The sequence below is a fragment of the Dama dama genome, chromosome X (genome assembly GCF_033118175.1).
Source record: "Dama dama isolate Ldn47 chromosome X, ASM3311817v1, whole genome shotgun sequence".
NCBI classification, from domain to species: Eukaryota; Metazoa; Chordata; class Mammalia; order Artiodactyla; family Cervidae; genus Dama; species Dama dama.
The window spans coordinates 114,901,127-114,920,009 of NC_083714.1; the positions used below are offsets into that span (position 1 = coordinate 114,901,127).

Genomic DNA, 18,883 nt, shown 5'->3' on the forward strand with positions numbered 1-18,883 from the left:
AGTATCACCTATGAAGCTGTATAAATGCTGATGCCATATTCAGCCCTTTGGAAGTTTAAACCAGGAGCTGTGGTGGGGGATTCACATCCATATTTGTGAAGCTCTCCAAGTTAGTCCAATCTACAGACAAGGCTGAGAACCATTGTCCTAGAAAACAGAGATAGTGAGGAGGCGGTAGGAGAGTGGGATACTCTGCTTCTGGGTGGAACAGTGGATCAGTGTAGAGGAGGAAAGTCTTGGTAGTGGCTGAACTCTCAGACTTTAAGAAAAGTAAGAGATAACAACACAATATGTTACGCTGGAAAGAACAAGATCTCATACACATAAAAGAAGTATAGCTGACCCTTGAACAACATGGGTTTGAACTGCAGAGGTCCACTTGTAAGTGCATCTTTTCAACAGTAAATACTAGAATATAGTACATGGTGGGTTGAATCCATGGATTCTGAGGAACCACAGATACAGAGGGTGGACTGTAAGTTATATGTGGATTAACTCCTGTGTTGTTCAGGGTCTGCTGTATCTTCCTTTCAGGTCAGTCACTACCAAGAGCAGTGCCATGGCAGGGGCAGTAGCTATAACCTTTTCTCCCCTCAACATTTGTAAGCATCCCTAGTGCCCAAATTTTGGTCTTAATACTGTGCTAGACCTAAAAAAGGAACCACAAACCAGAGGCTAGTTAATTCCATGTCCTTCAGCAGGATAAAATCAGTATAGTCTGTAACACCCTGTTGTTGCTAGGAAGCCAAAGATATTTTTAAAATAGCAGGGGCAGTGCTGAAAGGAAAAAGGACCAGCTTAACTGTTTGTCAAGTTGTGAGCGTTTATAGCAAAAGTCATTAAGTAAAGCAAGCTGTGCTTATAAAAAGGCCATGAAGCTCATAAGAAAAGAGTGAATATAAAGAAAATGTACAAAAATATAATTGTAATGTCAAAGAAGGATGACTATTACCGTTACATTTAAATGTATTTACTCAAGTAAGTAGGAAAATGCTTATATGTAACTGTATAAATACAGATAGATATTTTGTGTGTTTTTGTTAAGTATATTTCTGTTCATAAAGTATAGATATCTGCCATTTTTAGTGTGTGTAAACCACAAATAATTAAGACAACTTAGAAGTCAAATTGTCCCAGAAATAGTAGAAGCTATCACATGAATGGAAAAGCCCCATCAGCATTTGCGGTCTTACATGAAGTGATGTAGAAGAAGAATCCTGCAGCTAACTAGCACCTGTTGTCATATACAATTTCCAATTAGAAAGATGATACAACCATATATTCCAAAATAAATATTTAGTTTACTGTCCTGACAAAGAAATCTAAAATTTCAAACTCACTTTCCTGTCACTCTGGGAGTGAAACCTCTTGGTGACCCAATTAATTATAAAACAGTGCCAATCAGAAAGGCATATATTTTAAAATATTGAAACCAGGCCAGGTTAATATAGCATAAAAATATTACAATGAGTCATGTCCTGCCAGAGACTGAAAACAAATAAAAATTGAATGATACCTCATCTTTTAACTTCTTTAATAAATGAGAATTCTTATGAAAAACAGAAGCAAGGATCCTATGGAAGACAGGAGAAGCCCCCCTACCCCCACAGGATGTTCTTGTCCTAATACCCAGAATCTGTGAGTGTTACCTTACATGACAATGGAAATTTTCCACGTATGATTCAATTAAGGATCTTGAGATGGGGAGATTATCCTGGGCTGGGTCTAATCTAAGAGAGAGGTTCCTTATAAGAGAGCAGCAGGAGGGAGACAACCCTGGTGGTCCAGAGGTTGGGGTTTTGTGCTTCTACTGCAGGGGGCACGGGTTCAATCCCTGGTTGAGGAACTAAGACGCTGTAAGCTGCACAGTGAGGCAAAAATAAATAAATAAATAAGGAGAGAGAAAGAGAAAGCAAAGCAAGAGGTCAGAAGTAAGAGAAGATGCTAGCTATGTTGCTCGCTTTGATATGGAAGAAGGGAACCATGTGCCAAAGGATGTAGGCAGCCACTGGAGGCCGGAAAGACCAAGGAATTGGATTCTTCCCTGGAGCCTCCTGAAGGATCACAGCCCTGGGGGTTCATTTTAGACATCTGACTTGCAGACGTATAAGACAATGAATTTGTGTTAAGTCACTAAATGTATGGTAATTTGTTAAAGCAGCAATAGGAAACCAGTATCAGATCCCATTCTTAAAAGTGAAAACTAGGTGATAAAAATATATTCAAACTAGTGGATGGCAGCTTGAATTTAATTCATCTTGAATTTAGCAAGTAGTTCCCAAACCCAACCAAAATTAAGTGGTCACCAATCTGCTTAAGCTGCATTCCTAGCCTTTTGAGATGATTTTTCTTCTTTCCAGTCTGCTAGAATTACACACACGCATTTAAATTCCAGGATCGTGTAAGGATAAGAATAAAAGTAGGGGCAAGAATGTAAACAAAATTAAATCTATGATGTTAATAGCATTGTGCTTAGTTTTACTGTTAAAAAATTAATCAGCTCTCTAATCAATGTGGTGTTTTATGTGTATATTTTCCTTTTTAAACTATTTAGAGCATTCAAGGAAGTTTAAAATGCTAGGCTTGTGATTAAGTTAAATGTTTTAAAGCATTTGATTAAGTTGCAATCAGTGTTTAAATGGTTGATGAGACTTGTTTTGTTCATTTAATATGTATTTGATTTAATGGCTGTATAAGTTAATATGTGACCATTTAAAGCAATTGCTCTGAAACTTAAACACAACATCAGAATCACCAGAAGGGCTTCTTAGAACACAGCCAATTGTGTTTCTGATTCAGTAGGTCTGGTTGTTGTTTTAGGGGCCCCCCAAAATTTGCATTTCTAACAAGCTGCCGTGTACTGCTTATGCTGCTGGTTTGGGGACCACATTTTTAAGAACCATTGAGGAATATGAGAAATGGAATATTCCCTGTCACATCAGTAAACAAAGGATGTCACAGTCGTCAGTGATTAAAGCTACCATGGACAGTGAGCTGGTGAGCCCTGAGAAAACTCAGAATGTGAAAACACAAGTACTGGTCCCAGACAACTGAGGTGTATATCAAAGGAATGATTTCGGTGAGTCAGACTCTTACATCTTCCCATACATGGAAAACCACTAAATTCCTTAACTTGGGATTTCTGGCTTTCTACATTCAGACGATCTGCCCTTTGTTGCAAAACTTCTATATAACCTGTCTCCTCTGAGCAGTTCTCTTGGGGTTACTTGAGATGCTGCCTCCTGGGCTTGAAGTCACAAAAATTCCTGCACAATAAAACATAACTCTCAAATTTTAGGTTGTGAATATTTGTTAAGTCCATAAATATTTGCTCTTTTTTCTAATGTTTGCTCTTTTATGTTTATTGAAATGCTAAATTCATAAGAATATTATATTGGACTTCCCCGGTTGCTCAGCAGTGAAGAATCTGCCTGCAATTCAGGAGACATGAAGACACTGGTTTGACCTCTGAGTCAGGAAGATCCCCTGGAGAAGGAAATGGCAACCCACTCCAGTATTCTTGCCAAGAGAATCTCATGGACAGAGGAGCCTGGCAGGCTATAGTCCATAGGGTTGCAAAGAGTTAGACATGACTGAGTGACTAAATAAAACAAACAAAAATATTTGCTCTTTTTTCTAATGTTTACTCTTTTTATGTTTATGAAGTGAAGTCACTCAGTCGTGTCAGACTCTTTGTGACCCCATGGACTGTAACCTACCAGGCGCCTCTGTCCGTGGGATTCTCGAGGCAAGAATACTGAAGTGGGTTGCTGTTTCCTTCTCCAGGGGATCTTCCCAACCCAGGGATCGAACCCAGGTCACCCACATTGCAGACAGACACTTTACCGTCTGAGCCACAAGGGAAGCCCTTTTATCTTTATAGAAATGCTAAATTCATAAGATTAAGATATTGAACTGTAAACAAAAATACAAAGAATAGGGAATATTTCTATATTTAATAAAAGCCTCTTGGACATTAAAGAATCTATGAGCAAGGGGGAGCATGACAAAGCTTAGTAGAAAATGTCACTTCAATCCTTCAGCCACAGAAGCTGCAGGTGAAATGGATTCAGTGATATGGGGGAAGGAGAAACTCCTAAGCTGTTTTCACATTGGAATCACTTGGGAAAACAAAGCTATCAAAGATCTTTAAATAGTCAATATTATTTTGTCAATAATGTTGCTTTCTGCTTTATGTTTAAAGGCACTATAAATCATAGAGAAATCACCATTCTTATTTTTCTTCCAGTCTACTAAAATCTTAATAAAAAAAAAAAAAACTTTTCACTGGAAACAATGACAAACCTGTAATTTGAACTGGACTTACAGGCCCACTAACAGTAATCTGGGCTTTCTATGTTGCTGTATAGTTGCTAAGTCACGTTCGACTCTTTTGTGACCCCATGGACTGTAGCCTGCCAGGTTCCTTGGGCCATGGGATTCTCCAGGCAAAAATACTGGAGTGGTTTACAATTTCCTCCTCCAGGGGATATTCCTGACCCAGGGATCAAACCTGGGTCTCCTGCTTGGCAGGAGAATTCTTTACCATGGATTCACTGGGCTTTCTATATAGCCCTCCAGAAATGTAACATCCCAGCTTTAAATATTGTAAGAGCTGTGTTATGTGCTACAAGTGAAAGGTTGACAGAGTTAAAAATACTCTCTGGCTCTGTAATGACTTTTCATTTTGGTCCCTCTTCATTTCCGTTGAACATATAGTTTTGTTTGCCTTCCGGTGGATTCCTGCAGCTTTGCAGTCTTAAGAATCTGTCAACAATGGTAGCAAAACAGCTTTTGCAAAATCCAAAGTACCCAAATTTAAAGTTTCTCACACTGATCAATTTGCTCTGGATGTTTAATTAGCTATATCAGGATTTAAAATGAATAGTCAACAAGCTAAAATATTTATTCAACTTGATTTTGCCTAAATGTTTTAAAATGGTATTTTCCGCCATTATCTCTTTTCCTGTTGTTTAGAAAAAGGAGGAGCATGACATAGGATTTTAAATGGGAAGATAGCTGAGGAGATAAAATGTTAACATTGATTATTTCTGGATGATGGCGTATTGGTGGTTCTATTTTAAAAATCTCTTTTAGTATTTTTTTTTTTTACCAAAAGGAGTATGACTGTAATAACCAGAAAAAAACATACCATTCAAAGAAGGAAATTTCTCCCAAACATGATTTTGAAAGTAATTGAAAATGAAATAGGACTTCATAGAGTAATGGCTAATTCTTGGCCTTAGTGAAGAAATGTGCAAGGGAGTTATCAGAGACTAATAGCGTTATGTCAAAATGACCCAGTAGCCAACTTGAAGACAGATCACATTGGCCAAATAGGGTACAATTTAAGCACCAATAAGAGTATTAACTGCAATGAATTGAAACCTTCAAGTATTAATATATTAAAATGTATGAGTTTATGAAGATACTACAAAACAGAGGAACATTGAGAAGAGTCATAGTAAGATCTATTTTAATTCAATGTGAAAGAGAACACTCAGTCAGTTTCTATGAATTCTGGTCAGAAAAGTCAGACTGTATAAAAATGGAACAAGATAGCTCTGTCTATAAAGAATGCCCTGATACTGGGTATTTTCTTGCAGGCTCAAGAATGATTTTGAAGGAATGGTGTGGAGGAGGCATGAAAAGGATGGTTGATATAAAATAGCTCAAAAAATCTTTGAAGTCTCAAGTTTATATTATTCTTTAATATTTTTCCCTTTGGTATGAAATCAAAACTTGTTTAGGAATTAACTAAAACACCCAGAAAGCCAAAATAAAGCAAAAAACAAAACAATAAATACTGTAAACAAAGTCTCCTACGGCCACAGGAAGACCTGATGCAGAGTCCCTGTGCGTGGGTAAACAGATACTAAAAACACACAAACAAACAAAACCCCAAACCCAAATAGTGTGCCGGGCCAGATCTTAAGAGCATACATGTATATGGTTAAGATGGGCAATCACTCAACAATCCTGATATGCTTAGAAAGAGTTGAGTAGTTCCTAAACTGTCAGAACATGGTGAATGCATTGCAAAAGCTGAAGGCAGGCAGAGGTTGTTTTCTCATAGAGTCATGCCATGCATTCTTCCCTACGTCCCTATCCTGCCTTGAATTACTGTGTGCCCTAGTGTTGACTTAAAAAAATATTAACAACCTGAAAGTTGAGAGTTATGTTTTATTCGGTGGGAATTTTTAGGACTTCAAGGCTGGGAGACAGAATCTCAAGTAACCTGGAGAGAACTGCTCCAAGGAGGTGAGGAGCCAGGTTATATAGAAGTTTTGTTAACAAAGGGCAGGTAGTCTGAACATCTGAAGATTGTTGTTAATTAAAGAAAACAAGGAATTCAGTTAAGTTAATTAACTTAATTCAAAAGTTAACCTAACTTAACTTTTCTTTGCTTGGAAAGATTCAAGAGTCTGGGCTCACTGAAATCATTCCTTTCATACTCATCTCAGCTATCTGGGGCCAGTATCCTGTTCTCACATCCTGAGCTTCCTTCCTCAGGGCTCACCTAGGTAGTGGCCACCATTGTGATGGCTCCTAGATCACAGGTATTCTCCTTCTTGAGTGCCCTTAGGGCTCACCAACTCACATTGGAGGGGTGCAGTCGCTGATGACTGTGACTTCCTTGTTTACTGATATGGCAAGAAATATTCCATTTCTCACCCCTAATTTCCAGTATGTTATCAATGATGTCTCTCTCCAACCAGTTGGCCAACAGTGAGAGGAATTTTGGACTGTGTATAATGACACTGTTGAGAACCCTGTAATCATTTAAAAATGGGCATTTCCTGTTTTTATTTTTTATGGAAACCGGCTAAGGCCCTAGAGGAGGCATAGACTCCAGTATAAATTGGCCAAGGAATAAACTTGCTGACTGAGTCTCCTTCTGGGATGGAGAATATTCCAGTGCTCTGATATTCTCTACCCACATTATAATTTTAGTTATATCAATATAAGAATGACAAGGAAACAAAATAATACCTTCAGCACACCTAGATTGGCTCACCTCAAAGATGGAAGCCCAGGGAAGTTGAATGAAATTGCCATATGCAATTTATTCAGGTAGGCTTCTATGATGGGCAGACTATTTTGATGTATATTTTAGTTCCTAGTTTTGAAGACCTCGGAGATAAATGGTTAGGGCATAATGGTATTCATAATGACCTCCTCAAAATGTGCTATAGGAATTTCAGTGTTGGGTCAGTGTAAACTGGCTAGGAGACCATGAAGATGGCCAGAATTGAGTCAGAGCTTGTCCTGAGATTGAATTAGACTGTAACTTGATTCAATGAAAAATACATGAATTTCTCCCATGTTCCTGTCCTTTAAAAGCACTATGTGATTTACCCTCATATAACTCATTGGGATACATATTTGTACGTCCATTTTACAACTGAGAAACCTAAGTCTCAGAAGCAACTGGTCCAAACCACAGGGCCAATGTGGTGTGAGCTATGACCTAAAGTCCAACCCTGCTTCAAAGCCCTTACTCTCACACTATGGCAAACTGCCTCTGAACTATATCATATTTCATGTTGTGAACAACTGGCTTTTCTTACTATTTACCCAAGGACATAAAATTTCCATGCTGCTTGGTGGCCTCTGTAAAGATTCATGGGGACATCACATTTCCTATTTAGATACAAATTTATTAGTATCCAATTAGGTACATATTTCCCATTATGTGCCAACATTGTACCAAGAAACCTAAATAAGATTACCTTTTTTGGTCCTAAAATCATTACTATAAATATCTTAGGTACAGTATTCCAGCTTTGCAAAACATTCCTTTCAATATGACAATAGTTTACTCCTTCTCTTTTTTTCACATTCCTACTCTTAAGGACTGTGTCTCATCCACAAATTCCTTTATAACTTCCATTATTTGAACTACCAGAATGACAATGATTTGAAACCCTTCCACGTTGCTGGAGGGCCATGTGGATGTGTAGTTATGTAGTGGGTTAAATGTTGTTGTTGTTCAGTTGCTAAGTCATGTCTGACTCTGCAACTCCATGGACTGTAGTCTGCCAGGCTCCTCTGACCATGGGATTTTTCCCAGGCAAGAATACTGGAGTGGGTTGCCATTTCCTTCTTCAGAGGATCTTCCCAACCCAGGGATCGAACCCATGCCTCCTGCATTGGCAGGTGAATTCTTTACCACAGAGCCACCCCCAAGCCCAGTGGGTTGAATGGTGTCCCCCAGATTCATATCTACCAGGAAACTGAGAATGGGGCCGAGTTTGGAAGTAGGGTCTTTGCGAATCTTATTAGTTAAGATGAAGTCATGCTGGGGTAGGCTGGACCCTAAATCCAGTGACAGATGTTTTCCTTAGAAGAGGAGAAGAAACACAGAAATATATAGAGAAGATCAAGGTGGAGTCATAGACTGGAGTGACAAGCTACAAGCCGAGCTACAAGCTGAGGAGTGCCAAAGCTTGCTGAGAGCCTCCGGAAGCTAGGAAGAGGTGAGGAAAGATTCTTCCCTAGAGCCTTCAGGGAGAACATGGCCTTGCTGACATGTGGATTTGGGGCTTCTAGCCTCCAGGACTGTGAGAGAATACATCTGTGTTGTTTCTTTCTTTCTTTCTTTTTTTTTTTTTTTTGATCTGTGTTTCTAAGCCACCAAGTTTGTGGTAATTTGTATGGCAGCCCTAGGAAACTACTACAGTGGTTTATGCTGAGTTTCTTTCTTACTGGTTTACACTGGCAGAAAACACTTCAGCAATCACTACCATAAGTAAATTACCTCTATAGGGGACTTAATTAGAGTAGAACAATGTTACATTATTTGGTTTTATATGGTGCCTTTCATACACAGGTTTCCTGAAACTGTTTTACTAAGTACTGTGTTAAAGTGAAAATGACTGTGATGCTATTGTATTATGAACCTTTCAATAGTGGACTCAGAGCATTAGGCATAAACAGCTATCATTATGGAAGAAACAGAAAGGCTTGAAACTCTAGTGATAATGTCCCACTGCTGTTGCTAAGTTTCATCCATTTTTAAACTTCCAAAGAATAAGTGATCTGAGTCATGCTAAGGTGTCATATCTAAAAAGACAAGCCCGGAGTGAAGGGAAAAATAGAACATCCAACCCTTGACCCTGGTAGAGCACCTGAGAATTAACAAAATCTGAAAATAACCTCAAATTTGAAGCCAATGTAATGGAATACACATGTATATCTTTTGTGGCTTCTGATATGTTAGGGGTGGAAAAGAGTCGCTAAGAGAGACTTTTCTAAAGAGGGAAGTGAGCAATGGTCAATTTTCACCAATGGGAGACTGACCCTACAGGGATCCACACTGAACTGAGGATCCACACTGAATCTTCGGGCTGTCTTTCTGTGGGTGTAGGATACACGTCCTTACTAGTTTAGCAAAATTCAGAAGAGAGATCATAGGCCATTGGGGGAAAAAAAAGAGAGTTAACACAGCAGTCCTGAGATGGCTATCTTTAAAAGGTCTGCTTCCTAGATTGGTCCTTGGCTGGCATCTGGGAACTTGAACTTTGGTGGAAGGGTTTCCACCATTCCCGGAAACAATAAGGATGGCTCACTCCCTAAACTGTTTGTAAAAATACTATGGATTATGCTGAACAGAATCCTTTTGGGAGTCTAGAAGTTGGCTTCATGCTAGGCAGACAGTGCCTATGTGACCAGTCCCCAGTAAAAATCTTATTCGCTCTGTGTCTAATGGGTTTCCATGGAAAATAGCATTTCACACATGTGGCCACAGCTGATTGCTGGGGAATTAAGCATGAACTGTGTGACCCCACCAGCAGAAGACCCTTGCAACCTTGTGCCTGGTCTCCCCTGGCCTTTGCCCATGTGCCTTTTCCCTTTGCTTTTTATCCTTTTTTTGTAGTGAATCTTAGCCATGACCATATCCTGAGTCATGTGAATCCTTCTAATGAATCATTGAACCTGGGGTTGGTCTTGGGACCCTGACATACCAGCTCCTCCACAATATCAGTCAACAGCTCCATCTGAGCACTCCCTTTCACTCCCCAGTGGTGCCCTCAGGTTATACAATACTCAACTGAGACTTAGCTAAAGAGAATTCACCTATATATGTTGTATATATTGGCTGTTGTTGTTCAGTCGCCCAGTCATGTCCGACTCTTTGTGACCCCATGGACTGCAGCACGCCAGGCCTCTCTGTCCCTCACCATCTCCCGAAGTTTGCCCAAGTTCTTGTCCATTGCATCAGTGATGCCATACAGCCATCTCATCCTCTGATGCCCTCTTCTCCTGCCCTCAATCTTTTCAGGCATCATGGACTTTTCCAATGAGTCAGCTGTATATATATATTGGCTATACCACATGGCATGCAGGGATCTTAGTTCCCTAACCAGGGATCAAACCCATGCCTCTGGAGTCTTGACCACTAGACTGCGAGGGAAGTCCTCTGTCCCCCTCACCCACTATATTTTGACAAGTGAACAGGTTTAATTATTGTAATGAAGTAAGAAAAGAACAATGGGGCTTCCCCTGTGGCTCAGTGATAAAGAATTGGCCTATAATATAGGAGCCGCAGGAGATGCAGGTTTGACCTGGGTTGGGAAGATCCCCCGGAGGAGGGCATGGCAAACCACTCCAGAATTCTTGCCTGGAGCATCCCATGGACAGAGGAGCCTGGCGGGCTACAGTCCAGAGGGTTGCAAAGAGTCGGACACGACTGAAGCGACATAGCATGCATGCAAGAAAAGAGCAATACATTTTATTTTGAATGTGTATTTAGGTCTTTTACTTCTTGATCTGGTTTTTCCTTCTTTTGGTGGCTGAGACAGGACCAGCTTGTAAGGGTACATTGTTTTTTAAATTTGCAAGTTTAAAATATGTTTATTTGCTGATATAAAAACGTTGCCGGCTGTCCTTCTGTGCATCAAACTTGTTCTTGTTCTTCTTGTTCTTGCCTTAAACTTTTATACCAGCAGCTCTTCCTGTCTGAGATGCTTTCCCTATAGCCTTGAATACCTTGCTCTATCTTTTCAGTGAGCACTTCCCTTAACAGTCACCTCCTCAGAGAGGCCTTCCCTGACCACCCAATCTAAAGGAGCCCCCACTCTACCCACAGATCCCCCTGCTTTGACTTCATCATAGCACTTATTTCAACCCTCTATTGTATTCATGCTTTATTTTTTGTTTAGTGAAAACCTCCTCCCTCTAGAGTATAATTTCCACTTGAAAAAGTATTTTGTTTGCTTTGGTTAGCATTTTATTCTCAGTGCTAAAGCAACACCTGGAAGAAAAATCAGGCATTCGGTAAATATTTTTGAATAAATGAATAATTAAATCATTTGATTAAATAAGTGATATTTTGGAAATTGCACTTAACAGTTTTCAGGACACTGGCCCAATCTGCTTTATTTTTTTTCTGTTGCCACATTCAGTATTTTCCCCATCAGGTTTTTTTCACCAGTGGGCAGTCACTATTTTTTTTATTCCACCAGGCCCCCAAAGCAGCCAGACAGGCAGATTAGTGAAGCAACACCGTCAATCAATGTCAGGTGTACGCTTGCCTCAATTCCAAAGGGCCAACACTATCATTTAAACATCATCCAATCTCTTTTCATCTTACAGAATTTAACTGCTACAAAAAGTAAGGAGGCAATTGCGATGGGTTGTACTGTGCATATTGGCAGGGTCGATGCCATTAAGATTCACTTCCTTGCTTCTCCTGTTCAATTACTTCTGTTCAAGGCGGTGGATTTCTCTTGTCTTCTTCGATTTAGATTTATTGAATTTCTGAATCTCAGCCATATCTTGTTTGTCAGATATTTGGGCAGATGAAGCAGTGATGGGGTGCACAAAAGAAAGTCAGATTTCCACAGTATCTACTTTACCCCCCCCCATTTCTGACATCTCCATCACCCATTCCAGCCTCTTATGATATTGCACTACCCTAATTTTCCTTGTATCTTAACAATTTACTCCTATCCCTCCCTAACTGCACCTGTCCTTGAGGTTTAGCCTTCTGCAATTCTCCCACAATGAGATGTGCGTGTAGTTGCTCAGTCGTACACGACTCTTTGCAACCCCACGAACTGTAGCTCGCCAGGCTCCTCTGTCCATGCGGATTCTCCAGGCAAGAATACTGGAGTGGGTTGCCATGCCCTCCTTCAGGGGATCTTCCCAACTCAGGGATCAAACCCACATCTCTTACGTCTCCTGCATTGGCAGATGGGTTCTTTACCACTAGCGGAACTTGTGAGCAAATTGTTTTTCCCAGGATCTGTGTAGAGCTCCTCTAATGAAGGACTTCCAGTGGCAATTGTTGTGTGGAGAGTAAGCGCAGAAAAGAACATTTTATACTTGTCCTCAGTTTTCAACCCACGCTTGGCTATTTGTCTCTTGCTTTGGGTGTCCTGCCCACTCCCCTGATTTCTGGGCCCTGACCTCTTTCTGGCTGCCAATCTGCACTTCTGCACTATCTCACTCTCTATTGAATGATCATCTGTTTCTCTAATTGTACCTTCTTCCAATCACTAGCTCACACGTGACACTCACCATCATTCACTTGGTCCTATAGAGAGGATCCCCACTGAAACTTCTTTCCTGATTGTATCCCTGGCTTCATCCCCTAATCAGCTTGTAATATTTGTTCTGGAATAAAGCATATTTCACTCTGGTGGAAACAGAATTATTAGGCAAATAGAATTCCAACCAGTGACAGCATATTTAGAAGAAAAACTCTTTTATGTCTATTTATTCTTCTTGTCCCTTGCATCCAGAGGATGAACACAACATGGCTTAATACTAACACTGTCCCATCTGAAATAACATAACTAAAAGTTTTAAAGATGAGTTATTTCAAATCTCTTCAGCAATTCAAATGAGGTGGATTCTTTAGTACGTACTAGGGTAGCGGCCATAAAAAGCAGGCAGTGTCTGCAGGGAGTTGCTTTATGACTTATCGTTTTCAGAAAATAATCAGTCTTTGATATCAAGGGTGAGATATTTAAACAAAGACATTTGCTCTGTATTTCTCTATCAGGCATGATACAATGGGGAGAGCACTGCAATGGGGGGTCAGGGGACCTATGTTTCAGTGTCTAATTATCGTATAGTGATTCAGAGCCTTTTCTCACCTCTACTTTCATCCAGGTAGGGCTGAGCTACTTAGTACTTGCTGACAGAATGTAAGTGGAAGTGATTGTGCTGCTTCCCTGCTGAGGTGGCTTTGAAGTAAGCATCCTGTCCCCAGGTACTCTTCCCTAGCTCCTGGCTGGATGTTGACACCCAGGATAACCTTGGAGGCCACATGTTGAAGACAGCAGAGCCATTTTCATCCTGAGTCCCTAAATGGCCACATAAATAATCACTCCTTCCATCTTATCAATCAGGAACATTTGTGCTATGTTAAGCTACTGACATTTTAAGATTTTTGTGTTATAGTAGCTAGTATGTCCCTAATAAAGTTGTTTCACTTCTTTATGCCAATTGGTTTGGGTTTTTATAAGGATTAAATGAGTCAGAACAATGCCTTATACATAATAAATGTTCACTAAATGTTAGCTATTAATATTACTTCCTGTGCTGATGCTAGCAGGTTATGGGTCATTGAACATGTCAATTTCCCTGGCCTTCTGTTTCTTCAACTGAAAAATATAAGAGTCATGCTTGATGACTAAATTTCCTGGAGTTTGAAATTCTATAATCAGAAGCCTCTTCAAATTGCTAAGAAAAAAAATTAACCCATGGAAAATGGCCAGAAGATGAGAGAAATTCATTTAGGACATCAGGTAAAAAGGTAAAGAACGAAAACAGAGAACAGTCCAAAAGATGCTGAGAGGGAAAACCACTATTTAAAGAGAAGCATATTTTCTTTTTAAGAGGTATCCATAAATTCTGAAATAAGCTTCCAAGAGAAGATTTACAAACCGGGCTGTGTCTGTGAGACTTTCATTCACACCCAAATGAATATCATCCGTGGTAAGAAAACAAGGGTGTCCTCCCAGAAGTGCAAAGCCTGCAGTAAAAGAGAGAGAAGAAAGGCTGTTTGAAAAAAAAGAATTAAAGTAGCACACAAAATCATGAGGAATCAGCACCATCTCAATTGAAAAGTCAAAATCTTTCAATCTCACCAGCCTCTCTAATAGGAAATTCCCAGGGAAAGCAAAATGAGAAACTGAGAGAAGTATATGAGATTTTCTGTACTAGCACTTAACTCTCCTTCAGATGTGTGACCATTTCTCCACCATCTTTTCAGAATTGTGCGATTATGGGCCATTGTTCCTTTCCAGAGGCTACACCTCATTTTTATTCTTAAAATATATAATGATGTCCACCAGGAAAATGAGAACATCAACTGCACTATGGGATGTCATGGGTGGCAATGGAATACTGCTCAGTAATTAAAAGAAATGAACTATACACATAGCATGGATGAATCTCACAAACATTATGCTGAATGAAAGAAGCTAGACACAAAAGAGTACATAATGTATAATTCCATTCATATGAAGTTCTAGAATGGGCGAAACAAACATAGAGTGGCTGAAATTAAAACACTTGTTGCTTCTGGAGAGGGTGATTGGCTGGGAAGGAACATTGGTGAACTTTCTGGGGTAACAGGAGTACTTTATACCTTGACAGAGATTGTAAGGTTACATACCAATACATGGGTATATGTATTCTTCAGTACTTACTGAATTGCACACACTTCAGATCTGTGCATTTTCCTATATATAAATTATACCTTTTTAAAAAATTGAAAATAAACGAGCATTGAAATGGCAGTTTCAGTTCTCTAAAAATCAGCAAGATCGAGCTTCTCTGGTGGTCCAGTTGTTCAGAATCCATCTGCCAATGCAGGGGACATGATTTCAATCCCTGGTCTGGGAAGATCCCACATGCTGTGAGGCAACTAAGCCCATGGGCCACAACTACTGAGCCTGCATTTTAGAGCCCGTGTGCCACAACTACTGAAGCCCATGCACCTAGAGCCTGTGCTCGGCAACAAGGGAAACCACCACACTGAGAAGCCCGCGCATCACAGCTTCAGAGTAGCCCCTGCTTTCTGCCACTAGAGAAGAGCCTTTATGGAGCAATGAAGACCCAGCCCAGCCAAAAATAAATAAGATTTCAAACGTTAGTGCGATCAAAGGTCATTCAACTGTTTTATTTATCCTCCAACCAAGACAGAGCTAAGCACCACTTACATATTACCCTCACCACTTTTCAACCTTCCGTGGAATGTGAGATTACTGCAGATATCTAAGCAGATGAAGCTGGCTCCTTTCCCACCCTCATAGCACATCCCATTGGTCTGGGAGGATGACAGACAGGGGTCTGCCCCAAGCCATAGCTAAACTCTGTGGGAACAAGGAAAGCCCTTTTATCACACACCCTGGGGCAAAATTATGGGAAATGATGACATCCAATTGGAACTTTACTCTCTCATTTGAGACAGGTTCAATAGGCGGGCTTTCTTAGATATATATACATATACAATGTAAAGGTAATATGTATATGTACATATACAATGTAAAGACAAGATAGAGACTTTTCTGAGGGAGTTTGCAAACATTACTTTTTCCCTCCTTGGAAACATTACTTTTTTACCTAATTTGTCTTTTGGGAAATATGCAACAGTCACAATTTTCTAATCCTACCTGTTTCCTGTGAGAAAGAGAGAAATCATTAATTGCACAGTGGATTGGGTGATAAGGAGCTTTAGACCTATAAACGGAAACTCAACCCAAAGTCTCATGAAACAACCCAGTGAAGCCTTAACGCATTTTTTTTTGTTTTTTTTTTTTTTGCATTCCCCAGTGATTTTTTTTTTTAATTTTAGAAAGAGCGTTCAAACTACTGCACAATTGCACTCATCTCACCCACTAGCAAAGTAATGCTCAAAATTCTCCAAGCTAGGCTTCAACAGTACATGAACTGAAAACTTCCAGATGTTCAAGCTGGATTTAGAAAAGGCAGAGGAACCAGAGATCAAATTGCCAACATCCACTGGATCATAGAAAAGGCAAGAGAGTTCCAGAAAAAATCTACTTCTGCTTTATTGACTACGCCAAAGCCTTTGACTGTGTGGATCACAACAAACTGTGGAAAATTCTTCAAGAGATGGGAATACCAGACCACCTTACCTGCCTCCTGAGAAATCTGTATGCAGATCAAGAAGGAACAGTTAGAACCGGACATGGAACAATGGACTGGTTCCAAATTGGGAAAGCAGTATGTCAAGGCTGTATCTTGTCACCTTGCTTATTTAAATTATATGCAGAGTACATCATGCAAAATGCCAGACTGGATGAAGCACAAGCTAGAATCAAGATTGCTGGGAGAAATATCAATAGCCTCGGATATACAGATGGTACCACCCTTATGGCAGAAAGTGAAGAGGAACTAAAGAGTCTCTTGATGAAAGGGAAAGAGGAGTGAAAAAGCTGGCTTAAAACTCAACATTCAAAAAACGAAGATCATGGCATCCGGTCCCATCACTTCATGGCAAATAGATGGGGAAACAATGGAAACAGTGACAGACTATTTTTTTGGGCTCCAAATTCACTGCAGATGGTGACTGCAGCCATGAAATTAAAAGATGCATGCTCCTTGGAAGAAAAGCTATGACCAACCTAGACAGCATATTAAAAAGCAAAAAGCAGAGACATTACTTTGCCGACAAAGGTTCGTCTAGTCAAAACTATGGTTTTTCCAGCAGTCACGTATGGATGTGAGAGGTGGACCATAAAGAAAGCTGAGTGCTGAAGAATTGATGTTTTTGAAGTATGGTGTTGGAGAAGACTCTTGTGAGTCCCTTGGTCTGCAAGGAGATCAAACCAGTCCATCATAAAGGAAATCAGTTCTGAATATTTATTGGAAGGGCTGAAGCTGAAGCACCAATACTTTTGCCACCTGATGCAAAGAACTGACTCATTGGGAAAGACCCTGATGCTGGGCAAGATTGAAGGCAGGAGGAGAAGGGGACAACAGAGGATGAGAGGCTGTATGGCATCATTGACTCGATGGACATGAGTTTGAGCAATCTCCAGGAGTTGGTGATGGACTGGGAAGCCTGGTGTGCTGCAGTCCATGGGGTCACAGAGTCGGACACAACTTGAGTGACTGAACTGACTGACTGACTTCTAGGTATCTCTGTCATATCTCACTCCCATACTCCAAACTAATACCCAGCGGCCTCTTCATCATCTTTGCTATGTGTCTAATAGACATCCCAAACTCAACACTTCTAAAACTGAACTCCTGATCTTCATCTCCATCCTGCCTGATTGGCTCTATCCTGCTGACAGTTGCTCAGATGGAAACCTTGAAGTCATCCTTCACACCTCTCTTTTACCCGATACATCAGGAATCTTATTGACTCTCCCTTCAAAACATTTCTCGAATCTAGCCCTCTTATCTGGCCCAAATCTGCCGTCACCATGGCCCCAGCCTCTATGTACTGTACCTACCTGTTGACAGCTTACACTGCTTCTATCTTATCTCCACCCCTGAAAAGTGAAAGTGAAAGTCTATCAGTCATGTCTGACTCTTTGCAACCCCATGGACTGTATAGTCCATGGAATTCTCCACCCCTAGCGCCCCGGTTTATTCTCAACAGAGCAGAGAGATCCATTTAAAATGCAAGTTAGGAGCACCCCTTGTGGTCCAGTGGTTAAGACTCCTCACTTCCAATGAGAGAAGTGTGGGTCTGATCCCTGTTTGGGGAACTAAGAGCTCATATGCTGAACTAAGGCCTCACATGCTGTGTGGCATGGGCAAGAAAATAAATTTTCTTTTTAATTTAATAAGTAAAATGCAAGTTAGACCATGTTCCTCCTCAGTTCAAAACCCTCCAAAGATTCCCCTGTTTACTCAGAGTAAAAGGCAAAGTCCAAATAATAGGATACATATCTTTCCCTCACTTGCAGGCAGTCTTGTCTTTGTTGAGAGCACTGATCACCATCCACCATGATAAATCATTCACTTGCAATTTATTATGTCTATTGTTTATTGTCTGTGTACCAACTAGAATCAGCTCCATGAATGCAGAGATTTTCCTATCTTTTATTCACTGATATGTTAATAACTTTTTTATTCACTGATATGTTAATAACCCTTATGGGGCCTTCAGGGACAAGCCTTCCCCTGTATCCTCTGCTTTAGCTCCTCTCTGAAGTACCTAGTATTCGATGCACATTTCCTGAGTTGATTGGCAGATGTAAAAAGCCATCCTCTCTCCAACAAAGGGAAGATGTTAAGTACTTGAAGACCTTGAGTACAAAGCTCCAGGCCTCCTGGAGCCTAAAGATAGATAAAGCTTTCACATCTCCCTGCTCCCTCACCACCAGCGAGTCAGAGAACCCTGCACAAGCTGATCACAGACCTTGTGACCCCCACTTCCGTACCTGGCTTTTAAAAATGCTTTGCTGAAACCCTTCTGGGATCTCGGGGCTTTTAGGGCATCATCCACCCTTCTCCTTGCATGGTTCTGCAATAAACCTTTCTCTGTTCCAAACTCTCACCTTTCAGTTTGTTTGGCCTCACTGTGCATTGGGCACACAAACTTGCATTAACAATATCAGTCTCAAGAACCTAGAATAAATATGGGTATATAGTAAGTGGCTTTCCTGGTGGCTCAGATAAAGAATCAACCTGCAATGAGGGAGACCTGGGTTCGATCCCTAGTTTGAGAAGATCCCCTGGAAAAGGGAATGGCAACCCACTCCAGTGTTCTTGCCTGGAGAATCCCATGGACAGAGGAGCCTGGCGGGTGGCAAAGAGTCGGACACTGCTGAGCAGCTAACATTTTCACTTTTTTCTTTCACATGGGAAGTATTCAACACAAACTTGTTGAACAAATGTAGGAAGGATTTTGACTCTGGGGAGAGGACCCATTCTTCTTACTTGC

General features: G+C 40.5%; 1 protein-coding gene and 1 pseudogene across 1 annotated transcript in view; both read right to left on the reverse strand.

Annotated features, from left to right (window-relative positions):
* Positions 1-18,883, reverse strand: part of OTC (ornithine transcarbamylase) — a 66,457-nt gene that overhangs the window by 24,437 nt on the left and 23,137 nt on the right. The window contains exon 4 of the mRNA XM_061136413.1: positions 13,900-13,987. Within this exon, the coding sequence (XP_060992396.1) occupies positions 13,900-13,987 (88 nt within the window). The remainder of the gene's footprint in view (positions 1-13,899; positions 13,988-18,883) is intronic.
* LOC133052121 (thymosin beta-4-like) lies at positions 11,672-11,793 on the reverse strand (annotated as a pseudogene).